The sequence below is a fragment of the Alosa sapidissima genome, chromosome 14 (assembly GCF_018492685.1).
Source record: "Alosa sapidissima isolate fAloSap1 chromosome 14, fAloSap1.pri, whole genome shotgun sequence".
In the NCBI taxonomy this organism is placed as follows: domain Eukaryota; kingdom Metazoa; phylum Chordata; class Actinopteri; order Clupeiformes; family Clupeidae; genus Alosa; species Alosa sapidissima.
This window is the reverse complement of record NC_055970.1, coordinates 23994389-24011503: the sequence shown is the minus strand read 5'-3', so window position 1 is coordinate 24011503 and position 17115 is coordinate 23994389. Positions and strand designations below refer to the sequence as shown.

Sequence of the window (17115 nt, the reverse complement as noted above, 5' to 3'; positions counted from 1 at the left end):
AGGTGGCTACCATGCTCATACTGCACTTTTAATGGCAAACTGCAAACAGAAATGTCACACTAGCAACAACTCATTACATGTTTCCATTTCCTAACAATGAAGACTCCTTGTAATAACTTAATAATGTGCTGTCAATGTGGCGCAAACAAAGGCTAGAGTTGGATCAGCCTTATCTTTTGTGAGCAACAGCTGGCAAAAGGACGTTATGAGAACCGTTAAGACTCTCTTAAAGTGACAATGCAACATTTAACAATATTTCAAGTTCAAATTGGCAAAATGTCTTAAAAAATAATAATATGTAATACATTATTGGCCTTTTGCTTTACTTTAGTTGTTTGTGTGTGTTTTTTTTTTGGGTGGGTGGGGCGCCAATTTGTTGTTGCATACCCCTCAAAAAATGGGTAGCTGCGCCCCTGTGGGCTAGGTTGATGTGGGCCCTTGAGACCAACTTACCTAACATCCTCAGTGCCATGGTTCAGGTAGTTATTTAGGAAAAACAGCATTTTTTGGGTTTTGGGGGGCCCAGCGCGGGGGGGGAGTGGCCCCCCACTTGGGGGGCTACATACCCACCAAATTTCATGTGTCCCGGTGTTTTGGTGTCCAGGGTATCATTGACCAAAAATTCTGGAAGATGACAGGGGAAAAAAAAAAAAAAACTTTGACAATCCCTATATGACCGCTTCGCTAGCGGCGGTCATAATAAACAGAATAAATTCAAAAAAGTTCTATAAAGCACCCCTGTTACAGATAATGTACATGTTAATGTGTGTGTGTGTGTGTGTGTGTGTGTGATTGACACTTAGTTCTAGTTCCAATTCTAAGATATGAATATCAGGCCTAAATTTGGGGCGGGATAGAGTGAGGTGGGGGTCCGTGCTCAGTGTCTCTTTCAGCCAAGGGGTCCTTAAGTTGAAAAAGGTTGATGACCCCTGGTGTAGATGTTTTTTTTGTGGATAACAGGCTTCTGGTGAACAATTGCCACAAATTTGCAGCAAGGTCATATTTTCACATGCAAATTAGATTTCTGGCAAACAGCTGTGGTTAACTTTTGGCAATGTTGCAGCAAATTTGCAGCAATGTCATATGCGAATTAGGTTTGTCACCAGAAGTTCACTGGAAGTTTCCCATTATTGGCAAAGTATCGTGGCCCATCACTGGCCTTACACATTTTGCCAATAGTGGCAAACTTCTCATTGTTGCCAAAACTTTGCTGGAAGTTTGCCTGTGGTGGCCAACATTTGCAAACTTCTGGCAATATTTTCTAGTGAACTCATTTGTTTCCCACAAATCACTCACAAGTTTTCTGCAAATCTTCAGTAAGGGTCCTCATCATATTGTTGTGTTGTGACTTCTTGAATCAGCAATATGGCGCTCATCTGACGTGGGTTAAATGACTTCACACGACAAAGAATCGTCCTTTTGTGGAATTTACTGAACTTCGGCAGGTGGCCGTGGCTTCATTCAGCTGCTGCTATTCAACTGCTCATTCCCAGATTTCAAGCACTGACTCTTAGTTAAGGTAGCACATGCTCCAATTCAAAACCATAGCAAATAGTGAAACTCTGGAATGCCTTTGATTCTATAAGTCAGTGTGGTCACTTCCCAGAGTCTTATGATAAGTGTCCATGTAAAGATGCAGAGTGCTTTTGCGTTGCCTCAAGTCATAGTAATTAATAATCTTTATTGAATGTAAAATTCAAACATCACTACTGCTCCAAAAGCTTGACATGAAAATATATGAAATTATATACATACATTGTAATATAGTTGACACACATTCATCATACACATCCTGTTTACATCACATTAAAGTGATATAGATAGATGGGTAGATATATATTTATTGATCCTTTCGGAAATTCGTCTTGCACCATACAGCTCATCAGATAGACAGACAACAAACAACAGCCAACAACATGTTATTATACCAGAATGTCACAGAATATTAAACATGGACTACATACACCAAACAAACTACAGAGTTCACTTCCTCTGAGACTTAAATGTCTTGATGTTGTAAATCACCATTGTGTATATCACATCATCCAAATGCATCTGGCAACACAAGAACAGACATAAAGTAAATGTTTATACAGTATATTAGGATGTGGTACTAACAAACAAAACATAGCTTAAATAAAGAAATTATGTCTTTTGCTCATGTAAAATTGTACATTACAATTTTAAAACTCTAAAATTGTAAATGTGTAAATCATGTAAAATTGTAAACATTTAAAAGCATTTTACAAGACAAAAGTAATACAAAAATGGTGACTGTCATCACTACTCATTCGTCCATTCTAATCATTTCATAAATTCTATTAGTCATATGAATGGAGTATTGTCTGCTATTTGAAAATTAAACTAGTGCACTAAATGTAATGTTACCTGACCACTTCTTTGTGTGCTATTAGAGCTGCCATCTCTAACGAGCTGCAAGTCTCTCACTGTCAACCAAGCAGACACAGAAAACAGCTAATTAGTATTATAACAACATTACAACATGAGGGAACATGATACTTACTTTTACAGTTGTCATATTTAACTCTCTGCAGAGAGATGGCAGCTCTAATAGCACACAAACATGATACTTACTCTTACAGGTGTCACATGTAACTCTCCTCTGGCAATTCAACCAAACCAGAAAAAGCATCAATGTGACACAACAACCCAAAGCCACAACCAAACCAACCAGCACAGTGTCTACTGGATCAGCTGTAAATGAACAAGAGCAACTACGTCAATACAATATTAAAAACAAATGTACTTGATGTAATGAAGCGACGATACCTTACAGTACTAACAAAAACACATACATTTTCTTAAGGCTATATAAAGCCTTAACTTTAAAAAGACCCAATAATCGCTGTAAATGAGCAGCAACTTTACACCTATATATGTTACATATGTTTATGTTTATATTTTTGAGTAGGGTTGAATTAACAATAACCTACCAATCACAATTGATGTTCCATTGCCAAACAGTATTTGTCCACTTGTCGCTATGCCACAGTAGTAGGTTCCAGCATCAGAGATGTTGACGTCCTTCTTTGGGAGACTGTAGACACAGTGATCATCACACGGCCCAGTCCAGCTCTTGTTGGTGTAAATGACCCCTGGATGGGAACCTCCTGAAGCGGGTCTGAACCAGAACACTCTGAGATCTTCAGTTGTGCTGTTAGCCAGCACCACACACTCCAGTGTCTCTGAATCACCCGGGTAAATTGGACCTGATAGTGCAACCTGGATCACATCTGTGGACCTCAGCTGATCTTTTTCTGAAAAGAATTTCAAGATCAATTATCATATTATTTTGGAAGCATTCACTGCGATTTCTATATCATGCCATATACCAGTGATTCAGATAGTAAAAGTATGTAAATAAATGTATTGAGGTTACCTTCCACAAACAAATATGTTCCATTTCCAAAGTGAATATCATAAACAATCCTGACTCCACAGTAGTAAGAAGCTTCATCAGATAATTGAATGTTTGATATAGACAGGTGGGATAATCCAGATCCTTTGTGTATGCTGAAACGGCTATTGTTGAATTCACCGTAGAGTATTGGAGACACAAAATGATGAGCTGTCCCTAACACAAGTGGCATCTGCCCAACACTCTGCTTGTACCAAACTAAAGGATCATTCACTCTTTTTGGGGGTACAAAGCATTCCAACGTGGCAGCAGTCCCGGTCTTAGCCTTCATCACTGGAGTAGACTGAGAGACACCCTCAGTTTCTACAGGAGCTGGACATAATGATATATTAAAACACTGAAAATCTTGAATAACTAAAACTATTTGTAAAATTCATAAGTGAATTCATGAATACTATTGCATACTGCACATACTACTGAAATATGCATAGCACAAATGCTTTATAAATCTAAAAGGAAGCATTTTCATAATGAGAATATTGTCCAGCTAATAAAATGTGTATCATGACTATTCCATCATACTGTACTTACCTCCCACATCCCAAACTGCCATAAAAATGCTGAAGATGATTTTAACATGAAGTTCTTTACACTCCATGATGTGTGTTCACTTATGTGAAGCATACAGTGTGTGAAATGTAAGCAGACACAACACGTTTCAACAGCAATAACAAAAGACCATAGTGTAACTTCCTGTTGAGTCTTGGTGCTGCAGCGATGGTTGTCAGGATGGTAACAGTTGTGTGATGTGTATAATGCTCATTTGGCATGTTAGTGATGCCAGGCCACCATGTACAGTAGGTCAGCTCATCATAATGGGCACTCCATTTTTATTCTAGGTTCATGGTTATTCATGGTTATTGAAGTGTATTTGCACTTCTTGGTAACACTTTATATTACAGGACCTTTGTTACAGTGTATCTGCATTGAAGATGTTTTGAATTCCATGTCATATAGAAATGTTTTTTTTATCACCTAATTCAAATGACAAACCATTTTGCAATTGGTTATCCAATATGCAACTTGGTCTTGCAATGTAAAAAATAATGCAACTTTCAAAGTGGCAATATAATTTTTACATCATTCTGAATTATATTGGTTAAAACTTAGTTGTGAGTTGTGTTTCATTTTGCTGTGTTTTTTGGCATGTTTATTCTAATGACAATGAAATAGTACCCCCAGGAAGTAGATCACATTTCATTTATTATGACCGCCGATTCAATGCGCGGCGGTCATAATAAATTAAATGTGATCTACTTCCTGGGGGTTAAGTTAAATTTTTCTTTTTTCTTTTTCGCACGGACAATTTTCCGTCAAGGATTCCCGGGACACTGAAAGACCGGAGTGCACTGACTTTTCGTTTTAATCTGTAGCCCCGCTGCTGGACTGGACCCCCGAAAGGAGGGTAGGGCGGACACAGTTTTCTGTGAATATCTCAAGAACCTTAGGGCCTAGGAGGACCACCTTTTTTTTGTATGTTGGCCTTAAGGGGCCATGTCAACCCATCCCATTACCACTCAATTAATGTATAGCACAACCTTGTTAAAAATTAAAAAGCAAAAAATAGGTGTTGTAATCACAATATCTCTGGCTGACATGGTCAAAACGGCACGAAATTGAAAGTGTAGGATCATTATGACACCCTCCGAATGCATGCCAAGTTTCGTGGACTTTCGTTCATGGGGGGCCATACAATAAATTAATTTATGTGTACTATTCTGTCCTGGCTAATACGTGTAATGGTTGGCTTAAGAGAGCTGGACCAGAGTGCAAGGCAAGTAGCGGCGAGGCAAACTTAGCGCAAACAGGAATCTTTAATATGACTAAACACTACAGCAAACCACGAAACAACATCAATGACCGACTGGGGACTAAGGGGAGACAGAGGGTTTAAATACACAGGGGTTAACAGGGCACAGGGGAACAAGGAACAAGACTCAGGTGGAAACCATAATTAAACTAACAAGGATCAGGTGAGGGGCGGAGACACAGGCACATGGAACAGATACATGGTAAACAAACAAAGGAGCACATGGCACAAGACACAGAAAGTAAACAAAGCAAACAGGAAGACAAGAGGAGCAGACATGATGGAAAAACATTAGACGGGGAGAACAAGACAAGACAGAACAGGAACTGATCCTGACAATACGTGAGCTGTATATGTAGACAGATAGCTAACAAGAAAGACCCAGTAGGCTTGAATCCAGTTTGAGTGCTTTACTGAAATCTTCTTTTTTGTAAAACTGCAACACAGGAGTCAAAACATGTACATTTAGTGACCGTACACCAACAGAGTTTTCTGTGAATATCTTGAGAACCGTAGGGCCTAGGATGACTAATTTTTTGCGTCAGTTTGCCTCCAGGGGTCATGTTAACCCATTCCATATGCACACATGTGCATAAACAGATATTTACACACACACACACACACATACATTCACAGTAATCATACGTATGACACACACACACACAGTAGACATATGTATAGTATAAGTATATAAGTATATATACTTTTTTGATCCTGTGAGGGAAATTTGGTCTCTGCATTTAACCCAATCGGTGAATTAGTGAAACACAAACAGCACACAGTGAACACACAGTGAGGTGAAGCACAGACTAATCCCGGCGCAGTGAGCTGCCTGCTTCAACGGCGGTGCTCGGGGAGCAGTGAGGGGTTAGGTGCCTTGCCCAAGGGCACTTCAGCCGCGGCCCACTGGTCGGGGCTCGAACCGGCAACCCTCCGGTTACAAGTCCAGAGTGCCAACCAGTGGGACCAAGAGACATTTCTTAATGTCATTCTTAATGTCTTAATTCATAACCAAGAGACATTTCTTAATGTCTAGTGACATATCAGGGCCATTTTATGATTAATTGAAATACATTTCTTACATACAGTTCCTTTAAAAATCCAAATGTTTGCTGAAAGTTTTTGTTGGAGTTCTACAAATGTGTTTATCAATTACAGCAATAAAAACTATTGATCTTTGAACCTGTGTCAGCTGGATTGCTCACAATCAAGTTCTGTTGATTTACCTGCTTTATTTACCTTTTCTGTGCCTCTATGTGTCCACTTTGTAGTTTTAGGACACAGTTGAAGACATGTTTTTGCTTTACTCTCAATTTTTTCAAAATCATCCCATAAGCTGGCCACATAACCCTTCAATGAGCTAACCAAATTAACAACATTACACACTAAATTCAGTTTCACTGCCTGTAGAGCAGATATACTTTTAGGGAAACTTTGCAGTGTGTTCTTCCACATTTTCCACAGTGAAGCCTTTTCAGTTTTTTTCATCTTTGCATTGAGTGTCCTTAATGTTGATGAATAATGTTACATGATTAGGTTATGGTGATATACAAGCTTTACTTTCCGAGGTAGTTGCCAGATACTGTCAATGACCTTAATTCAAAATGAAGTCAAGCTTCTGGATAAAATAGAATTCTTAATATCAAATGAAGTAAATTTGTATAGGGATATGTGATCCCGATGGTTATTTTAAAAATGTAACATATGACTGAACTGGTGTTTGGAATAGTTGGTAAAAAGTGAATCCTTCATTAAAGGTCAATCCTCTTTAGTTACAGTAGCCATCACCTAATATGTTTGCAGTTACTGTAAACTGTAAGTCATCTTTTGTGACTCTGTTTGTGTGTGACTAGGAGGCTGGATCTACTGCTTTATCACTGACATCATACAGTATATGTGTACCTTCACTGATTGGTTGGAAAATTCAACAGGAAGTGATATTTATTTTTTGCTCAACTATTTTAGTCAATCTTTCTAATTGGTTGGAAAATGTAACAGGAAGTGGGTGATATTTCTGTTTTTGCACAACTATTTAAGCTTTTACTTCACTCTGAGGCAATTGGAAACTGAGACACCAGCTGTGTCTGTTAACATTAAATAGCCTGGTCTCATTATCTTTAGCATATCTTGAGAGGAACATGTTTTGGATATTTGTATTCACTCTTCTAAAAATGTGTAAGTTCAAGTTGAATTTCAAACTTCCAGGATTGTTCTAGATAAACATATCGTTCATATTTTATATATCTACATGTGACGATGGATTGTGTTACAGTGATATTACACCATGGAACATTGAATAGTCTGTATTTCACCATGGACAATGTATATGCACAATGTTAACCATCATATTATGTTTACTTTTCACTTCTCTAGACTCAACATATGAAATTGTCCAAATAAATCACGCTATAGAAGCTGATCCTGGAGATACAGTGACTTTGGCATGTTTTTACTCTGCGGTTTACGATTCAGAACTAAAGTACTGGTATAGGCAAGTACTGGGACTAAAGCCTCAGGTAATAGTTAAATATTCGAGTGGCGCACCAGCATGGAATTCTCCTTTTTCTGAAGAGTTTGATAGAGGACGTATGACAACACAGCAGTCAGAGAGATCATTTAATCTGACCATCAGAAACATCACATCATCTGATGAAGCAACATATTACTGCACAGGCACAGTATATTCTGAGATTAGATTTGAAAATGGAACATTCTTAACAGTCACAGGTAAGGCATGTGGGTTATAGAAATATATCCTAACCCTGCAGTTTACTGTGTAGAGTACATTTCACCTAACTTAAAATAATGACCTCCCCTGAATTCATAGGACCCAAAAGGTCCTATGAGCATGCAGCATTCCTTTGTGCTGTTACCAACAGTTGGTGTGGACAAATAAACAATGGAAACACATCTGATTTGAATGCAGGTATTTTTCTCATAAAATATGAATATTGCATTAGGTATTCTGTGTATTCTAAATGTTAAACCAATTATATTTTACCGAAGATTATTGCATACTGACACACATACCTATTCTATCATGTGCACACATCACTTTTACACCAGAAATGGAACACATGACTGAGCAATGTCTTATATAAAACATGTTGTTGTTTTGTTTTTCAGAGAAATCATTGAGTCCTGTTGTTTGTGGGCTGATTGCTATTTTGGGGTTGTGTTTTCTGCACATATGTTTTCTGGTCCATCTAATTTACCAGTACAGGAAACACAAACATAACAGAGGTATGACATTTATACACCAAATTCTGTTGCTTGTTTTTCAATTAATCTGATGAACATATTTTAATACTTATAGTATTTATTTAAAATTGATCTGTATGTTTTCTTGTTTATTTGTTTGTTTTGTTTGATTAAGACATAGATTCTCATCCATTCAGACCGGACTTTGCGAGAGTCACAAACTACTCAGGTAGGCCTACATGACATCCACAATGATCAGGCCCGAGGTGGGTAATCGGGAGAATTCCCGGTGGGCCGCTTCACTTTTGGGCCGGTCAAGGAAAAACATATTGACATTTGTCACGTTAGTCTATCTTCTCTTAAAGTATACTCACGTTCCGCAATCTATGCCTGACACCGCATCGTCTGCATGGGTTGTAGCCTACTATGTGAGGGAGTTCTCCCATCCCAAAAAGAGTTGGTTGGGTCCATATAGCCTGTCTTTTCCAAAAAGTTTTCTCAGATAGGCCTACCGGCCCTACTGTAGCGATAAGCGTCAGGGAGGATGGATGGTTTAAAGAGGCCAGGTGGGACTGAAAAGGCCATGTAAAAAAAGAAAGGAAGACATTGGAGGAGGATGTTGCCAAATGTGCCAAGCTTCCAGCGATGAGGAGGCTATGAGGGACAAGTAGAGAGGATAAAGAGTGAACAACATGAATTAAAATGATTTAATGTAAAGAAAAGATCAGTATATGACAGCAGTAATCTACATAATCAATCAATATGCCTTGTTTGCTCAGAAGTGAGTGTAAGTAACCTACATCACCAAACACCAATATGATAGCCTACCCACACTGAAAAACATTTAAACATTAGTTCAATATGCATCTTTGTGGAAGAGTGGAATACATTTCAAATGCTTTATTTCTTTCTGTTTTTGTTAACTTATCAACCTATCCTTGTGGAATAGTGGAATATTTTTGTTAACTTCTCAGTTTAAATAAATTATTATATAACCTTTACACATTTGTTGAACCATGGTACTAATAAAAACTACAGGATATTAAGAACTGAACTGTTGCTTAATTTATCCAACCATTTTATCCAACCATTATTTTCACCATGGAAAAAGTGGGCTGGTCTCGGGCCTGAAACTCCCGGACTGAAAAGTGGTCCCACTCCGGCCCTGACAATGACAGTCATATATGTTACAGAGTATGCATACTGTAAATTGTCTTCATTAATTCAAGCTCAGCAGTAAAGTATCTTATTTGTGTACAGCTAATGGGTCATTCCACGTCATTTTAACCAGGGCCCACGCACTTAGGTCTCAAAAAATTCTGAAAAAATTACCAGGTGTACCTATGTTACCCAGGAGACACACTGTAAAATTACTCTTATGTAAGATCAATACTTTCCAAGATACAGCCAGTTTTACAGGGGGAGGGAACTAAACCATGTAGGAGGCTCAAATTTTGCATGCCAGTACATAAATAGGAATAGTATGTAGCAAAATCGTCACATTTGGTCTGGATAATCCTGCATGGCCCTCAAAGTTGATACAAATTTTATTGGAGTTTTTGGCTGGGCTCTGTTTAAGCCTTCAGAAGACATATTTGTACTCAGCATAGGCTCTTGATTTATTTTCCTTACTGAGATAAGTAGAAACACTCTCACAAAAAACAATGAACAGAAAATAAATTCCTTCAGGGTCTGAACACCAGACAGCAGACAGCAGTTAATATATAACTCTTGTTTGCCCAGGACGCTGATGAACTGATCAATTATGCTGCCCTGCACTTCTCTGATAAGAAGATGAAAAGAGGAAAAAAGAAGAGGGAGCCGCCCAGTGAGAGCGTATACTCCGTTGTTAGACATTAAGAAATGGGATTTTAAATATGCTGGATTAAATATTATTTGTATGGTGTAGGCCTTTTGTCACACAATGTCCAATGTCCACACACTGGAATTTAGCTCCCAAATTGAATTAAAACCAGCGAGAGTAGAGTGCAGACATTCCCTCTTTGTTTTACGTTTTTATACTTTGTCCAGCACCTGGCCTAAAGAAAGGTGAGATGTGCACACAACCACTCTACCAAACTGTGTGACTTTTCTTTTTATTTACATTAATATAAGTCATATGTAAATTATTGCTTTTGAATTTGTCTAGTGTAATCTAATGTACAAGAAGTGTAAAGTTTCATTCTCTTTGAATAAATCACATGAAAATCTGTGTGCCATCAATTGTAGTGTCTCTGACTCATCACTATTCTGTCATTTTCAATTAAGCCAAAGTCAAATATCTGGCAAAGGAAATTGTTATAATCGTCTACTAATGGTAAAATATCTTGATCATTCATTTCACTTTTTTGCATTTAACACAGCAAAAGTTCATATTTATTCCTGTTATATTTATATTATATTACTTTCCAAAACTGTGCAGTACTCATCAAAGATTCTAGAGCGGAGCTCTGTTCTAGAATCTATACCCATGTTTAAGATCAAGATCCGAAAACATGTTTTAACAATTTGTTTTAAATTTCACACACAAACCTCACTCAACACTGCACTCACTTATGGTTTTCAGCAATAGCACCACCAACAGTTTGAGAGATATGCAATGAGAACTCAGACAGACAGAGATCTGACACTTTATAGATGACAAATTGCACATAGCTACTTGACTGATGATGATCATCTGACTACGACATCTTGATGACAAACAGCATATAAAACCAGTCTGATGGATGATCAACACACACACACACACACACCACACATACACATACTGTATATCACAAACTACATTGAGTTGACAGCAAAATTCAGTCACGCACTGGGATCCACTTACTGGACAGCACTCCTTTGACTTCATTCATTTTTCCCATCGATGCCTGGAAAAATCTGTATATAAAGAGTTTTAAACCATGCCTCAGGCTAACCAGCTATGACATAACTCAAGCAGTAAGCATATATAGGCAGTGGGACTTCATTACCCAGAGTCACTCAGCATAAAATGACATCCGCTGGGGTAGAATGCGATTGGAATCAGCTGTCAGGCAGGGGGAGTGGACAAGAGTGGAAACGCAATTTACAGCGAGTACATACGGGGGTTAGTGCACAGGCGTGCAGTGATTTTGGAGAGTGGCCCGAATCAGCGGCAACTTGCAAACCCAACGCCGGCTTTATCAATGAACTTAACTAGCCACTGAACAGAAGCAATTACTGACGATTTTCGCAGAGACCGCCAACCACCAAGATCAACTTTGGCGCTGCATCGTGAATGCTAAACTGGCTTGTGTGCTTGGGCGGATCTCCTCGTAAAAGTAGCCTGTGATTTCTCTGGGTCTGGCTTCAGTGACGGAGCCACGCACATTAGAAGCCCTTTGGCCTCAAGGCCGGTTGATTGATTGCGGATTTTGTAGGACGTCGCAGCCACTTTTTTCCCATACTGTGAATTATCATGTGTTTTACCTTTTGTATCATGTCGTGTTTATGAATTTAATAGTGTCGGGACAGAAGTGCAATTCCTCTTTTTAAGGGCATTTGTAAAGGGTTCCCTTCTCTTTTGGGATTGTGCAATTTGGCGAGGTAATCAGCAGTGAAACCTACTCTTGATTGCTATGCATGTGGAACATTAATTTATTATGACCGCCGCGCAGCGAAGGTTTAGTCAGATTTTTTTTTTTTTTTTTTTCTTTTTCGCATGCCCAAATTTCCGTCAATGATTCCCGGGACACTGAAAGACCGGGGTACACGAAACTTGGTGGGCATGTAACCCCACATGGATAGCATGGAACCATCGTTTTTCGTTTTGATCTGTAGCCCCCCCGCTGGACTGGACCCCCCGAAAGGAGGGTAGGGCAGACACAGTTTTCTGTGAATATCTCGAAAACCGTAGGGTTTAGGAGGACCATTTTTTTTTTGTATGTTGATCTCAAGGGGCCATGTCAACCCATCCCATTACCACTTATTTCATGTATAGCGCCACCTAGTTAAAAATTAAAAAGCAAAAAATTAGGTGTTTTCATCACAATATCCCAACCCCCTGCTGGGTCCCCTGAAACGCAAAAAAAAAACAGTTTTTCCTAAATAACTACCTGAACCGTGGCACTGAGGATGAAGAATCTTTTATGGTATGTTGGTCTCAAGGGCCCACATCAACCTGGCTCATAATCACTCATTTGTGATTTGCACCCCCACCCCCCGGTAAAAAATGAAAATGCAATATTATTCTGCTTTAATCGCCCCTATCTTCAGTTAAGATGTTCAGAACTGCACCAAATTTTATGTGTATGATTGACCTGGCATTCTCCGGGGGTATGCCAAGTTTCGTAGAATTTCATCCATGGGGGGGTCTAAAAAAATTAGGTCATGTGTACATTTAGTGACTGTACACTCATTGGCCTGTAAATGGCGGTGCACACATATACACATGCACACACACACAGGCACCCACATACTATCGGTATTAGAACGGCCGATACATAATTACAAATTCAGTAGGATTAAAAGAAAGCCAAAATAAATATTCATCATCATCATCATGGCTGCATTTTCAGTATTGGCGAGAAGTAGTCGTTTGTCCACTAGATGGCGCATCGTTGCAGTGAGACGTAATTTTGTTGGAAGTTAAAAGTGGGTTGGAAAAAACAATGGACGCTTCATACAAGGACTGTAATTTACCGCAGCGAACATCTAATAAGGATAGGACGATGTTCACATGAAGTGTAATTCCCATTTCTTCTTGAAGCCGAAATAAATCTGAGGATGTTTATCGGACATGCTTGGTTTTTACTGCAGGTACGTTAATCTTGTAATATCAATAAGGACCTAGGTAATGTTACCGTTAGCGTTGGTTGAGTGATGGAGGCATTTGATTTATTGCATTTGTAGAAAACTATAAATGCGGTTATACCAAGCAAATGTATAGCAGCGCTGTTTGTATCTTTCGACTGTCATTTATTGCACGTGCTACAAAATCATTCTGTGCAATGGAAGATTTACCAACGTTACACCGGTCTGATACAGTTTTGCCTATACATGCGTGAGACTGAGACGCCTGTTTATTTTGTTTTAAGTGCGTGCAGGGTGTGAGAGGGGAATCGATGTGCTTTGATTACAGCTTGGTAGTTGTAGTCTGTGAAATTAAAAAGCACGTGTGTGTGAAGTATCCAAACAATGACACCTTCATTTCATTATGGCTGCTTTAGCAAAACACCTTAAGCTACTGTGTAGTGGGTCCCATTTAGAAGTGGCTACTTCATTCGCGATTTCCTTGACTCATGGAGCTGCGTGAATGTTATTACAACTTTTCGCCACGATATGACAGTTTAAAGGAGAATTCCGGTGTGATATTGACCTAAAGTGTATTGAAACATGATACCGAGTGTGAACGTATGTCTCATAGCCCATCTCGACTTGTCCCCTGCACTCCAAAATCTGGCGCTAGTTAGCCGATGCTACCAACAACTTTTTCAGTAGTGGTGCTTCGGCATCGGGCTAGCCATGCAAATAAATCACTGTTTTACACCCATTTACGAGGCTCAATGTATCTCCACACTTCATTGGTAGACTTCCTAGGGCCCTGACATTTAAAACGAGACATTGAGAACTTTTGAAAAAGCACTGGTAGTTTACTTACAAGACGATTTATACAGACAGTATCTTCACGAAGTTTAACGTTTGCAGCCATCTTGAATTTAGTCACGATAAGTCGAGCAACGAGTAAGAATGAACAGGTATGATAAGGGATCAGATTCTAAAAATAATTCAGTGGAAATGCATGGATTCCAGTTTCTTCCAGTAGCAGCAACTTTTCGCCACGATATGACAGTTTAAGTCCGCTTGATACTGTAAGGCGTAAGCCATTGGTTTCCAAAGGAGATTTTATTTGTGTCGCCAGCATAGCCTATTGACAATTTATGTTGTAAATAGGCCTACCTTATAATCCTACCTGTAGCTTAGGGAAGCTAACAGCTTTCTATTAGGATCTAGTTTGTTAGTTACCGTTTTGTCATAACTCCCTGATGCATTTCTGCATTTAGAATAGCCAGAGCGTGTATATCTCAATCGGAAAATTAAACAATATCGGGTGCCTATGGACTAGGCTGGGTGAACCCAGCCTGATCTGCCCGCTATTTATTTTTTGATTTCTTAAAAGATTGAGCTTGGTCTGATGAAAGCCAGACTAGCCATGGACCTCAGTTAAACAATGCAAGGGAACATGAATCAGCCTATATTTGCACTAACAATAACGGACAAAAGCTCTTCAACTTTGGCCCGTTAAAATGTGTATGAACAGTCTAGCGACGCATTTCATCAAGGCCCATTTGGACATGTCAGTTATTTGCACCACTGGTTAGATGTAAAACAGCATTTCGTTTCAGACTAGGCTACTGTTACTTAATTTGTGCATTAACAATAACGTTTCAGACTACTGTTACTTAATTTGTGCATTGACAATAAAGTATTACATGAACTAAAGATGACTAAAATCTTATGTAGAAGAAGAAACATTCACAAAAAATCCATCCATCCAAAAATGACCTTTGTTTTTGATAGCTGTTGAAAACGGCATGGAACTGACAGAGATGTTTTTGTTTAAAAATACATAAAAATAAATAAATAAATAAATAAATAAATAAATAACATTATGCTGATACCTTTTGCTTTTCCCAAATACAATGTAGCCTACAGGTGTAAGTGACCTTTCATCAATCCAGTTGCAATGGATGAACTGTGATGAACTGCCCTACTTGTGATTGTTTAGAGATTTTAAAGGTTTTATAACAATGCTACATCTTCTTTGGCTATTCTACAATCTATTCACCTTTTCAGCACCAGTAGGCTACTTTCTGTGCAGCCGCACACACACACACTCAGGCATGCCAAACAAGCATACACAAAAGTTTCAAGAGTGGGGGATGGAGTAAAATATGGAGACAAATTGAAGTGTGATTTATTTTCGCGGAACAGATGTACAGGACTGAGCGGCGGTCATATTTTGTACCGCTATGCGGTACATCTAGTTCACTATTACACTTGTATCAGAGATGGTTGATAAAGTGTTCTAAAGGATCTTTGCTTGTATTATCCTACATAGCCTATATGAAAGGGTTGGAGAAATGGAAATATCAAAGTAATCAAGTGAATCTGCATGGTTAACATCATTGGATCCATTTCTGTGATGTGATGTTCAAGTTCAAGTAGTTTTATTGTCATGTACTTATAAAATTAATCATAAGTAATGAAATTCTTAAGCTCAAGAGCCAGCTCAACTTAAATGAGTAAATTAAAAGCATTAATTAAGAAGGTGTATTTTGTGTGTGTATGTGTGTGTGTGTGGGGGGGGGGGGGGGGGGGGGGGTGATGAAAAGGGGAATGATGAAATGGTGTGTATGGGGAGGGGGTATGTTGTGTGTCTGGGTGGGGGTTCTGAGGTTTAAAGGGATATTCCACCATTTGGGGAATTACACTCATTTTCCACCTCCCCTTGAGTTAAACAATTGATTTTTACCTTGCGGGGATAACAGACTGGGAAAACAGACTGATGCAGGGAGAGATTAAAGATGTCCATAAAGACCTCAGCCAGTTCAGATGCGCAAGACTTGAGAACACGACCTGGGATGTTGTCAGGCCCTGGAGCCTTATGTGTATTCACCCTTCTAAATGATTTACACACATCTCTTTCAGATAACTGAAATGGGCAGCAATCTTGCTCTAAAAGAGACTCTGACCTGATGTCATTTTCAAAGTGCAAGAGAAGCAGACACCTCTGCTCTGACGCTCCTTCCTCTGTAGTCTGTAATTGTCCTTAACCCACTCCACATGTCTCTGGTGTTAGAGCCGCTGTAGTGTGACTCCACCTTTTCCCTGTACTCTCTTAGCACTTTTAATTTATTTTCTCAGTTCATAACGTGCTTTACTGTACTCACTTGGGTTGCCAGAATGGAAGGCAGCTGTCCGAGCTCGGAGTGCTGAACATACCTCTCCGTTCACCCAAGCTTCTGGTTAGGAAAAGTTTGTACGGTCACCCTCGGTACAATGTCATCAATGCATTTGCATATATAGCCCATTACATACTCAGTGTAATCGTTGATGTTGTCAACAGCAGTCCGAAAAACTCCCCAGTCTGTTGTGTGGAAACAGTCACGCAGGGCGGCATCTGATTGATCTCTAGCCAACGTTAAGCTGAAAGAAATAGATTCCAGTTGTTTCTATTATCATCTGCTCCTTGTCAGAAATCTCATCGGATTTCATGACACATTCTCTAAAATTTCTGAATACTCAATCAATTGGAATAAATCTGCAGTTCTCCCATTACATCCCAACAGCTGGGATGTGACAGCCAACTCTTCACCTATCCCACTATGCACTAACTATATCACTTACTTAGGGATAAAAGTCTCCCCCAGGCTGTCAGACTTATTTAGCCTAAATGATTCCCCTCTACTCACTTCAATAGATGATGACCTTCAACGCTGGAAGAACCTCCCATTATCCATCATGGGCAGAATCTCAGTAATCAAAATGACAATACTGCCCAAAATAAACTATCTATTCTCTATGATTCCAACCCAGCCCACCACCCTCTGGTTTAAGTCTCTCGATTCATTAATCACTAAATTCTACTGGAAAGATAAGACCCCAAGGATCAAACTCACCACTCTCCAAAAACCAAAAG

At 39.1% G+C, this 17115-nt stretch overlaps 3 protein-coding genes across 5 annotated transcripts in view; 2 read left to right on the top strand and 1 right to left on the bottom strand.

The window, feature by feature from the left end:
• LOC121681667 overlaps positions 1-17115 on the top strand; it is a 71445-nt gene that overhangs the window by 32138 nt on the left and 22192 nt on the right. The window lies entirely within an intron of this gene.
• Positions 1723-4137, bottom strand: LOC121681665. The gene is made up of 6 exons (XM_042061532.1): positions 3971-4137; positions 3401-3751; positions 2955-3278; positions 2596-2715; positions 2389-2447; positions 1723-2055 (listed from the first exon to the last, which is right to left on the bottom strand). The coding sequence occupies exons 1-6, from the start codon at positions 4035-4037 to the stop codon at positions 1984-1986; spliced, it is 993 nt and encodes a 330-aa protein (XP_041917466.1). The 5' UTR covers positions 4038-4137; the 3' UTR covers positions 1723-1983.
• Positions 7287-10592, top strand: LOC121681668. The gene is made up of 6 exons (XM_042061538.1): positions 7287-7424; positions 7623-7976; positions 8077-8175; positions 8376-8492; positions 8626-8679; positions 10194-10592. Exons 1-6 carry the CDS (start codon positions 7388-7390, stop codon positions 10199-10201), a joined length of 669 nt encoding a protein of 222 aa, XP_041917472.1. The 5' UTR covers positions 7287-7387; the 3' UTR covers positions 10202-10592.

Coding starts and splice junctions, on each gene's coding strand:
- LOC121681665 (XM_042061532.1), bottom strand. CDS start 4,037: ATGGAGTGTAAAGAACTTCATGTTAAAATCATCTTCAGCATTTTTATG. Junction 3,752..3,970: donor GGCAGTTTGGGATGTGGGAG/GTAAGTACAGTA, acceptor CATTATGTCCAG/CTCCTGTAGAAACTGAGGGT. Junction 3,279..3,400: donor AACATATTTGTTTGTGGAAG/GTAACCTCAATA, acceptor AATTCTTTTCAG/AAAAAGATCAGCTGAGGTCC.
- LOC121681668 (XM_042061538.1), top strand. CDS start 7,388: ATGTTTTGGATATTTGTATTCACTCTTCTAAAAATGT. Junction 7,977..8,076: donor AACATTCTTAACAGTCACAG/GTAAGGCATGTG, acceptor CTGAATTCATAG/GACCCAAAAGGTCCTATGAG. Junction 8,176..8,375: donor CACATCTGATTTGAATGCAG/GTATTTTTCTCA, acceptor TTTGTTTTTCAG/AGAAATCATTGAGTCCTGTT.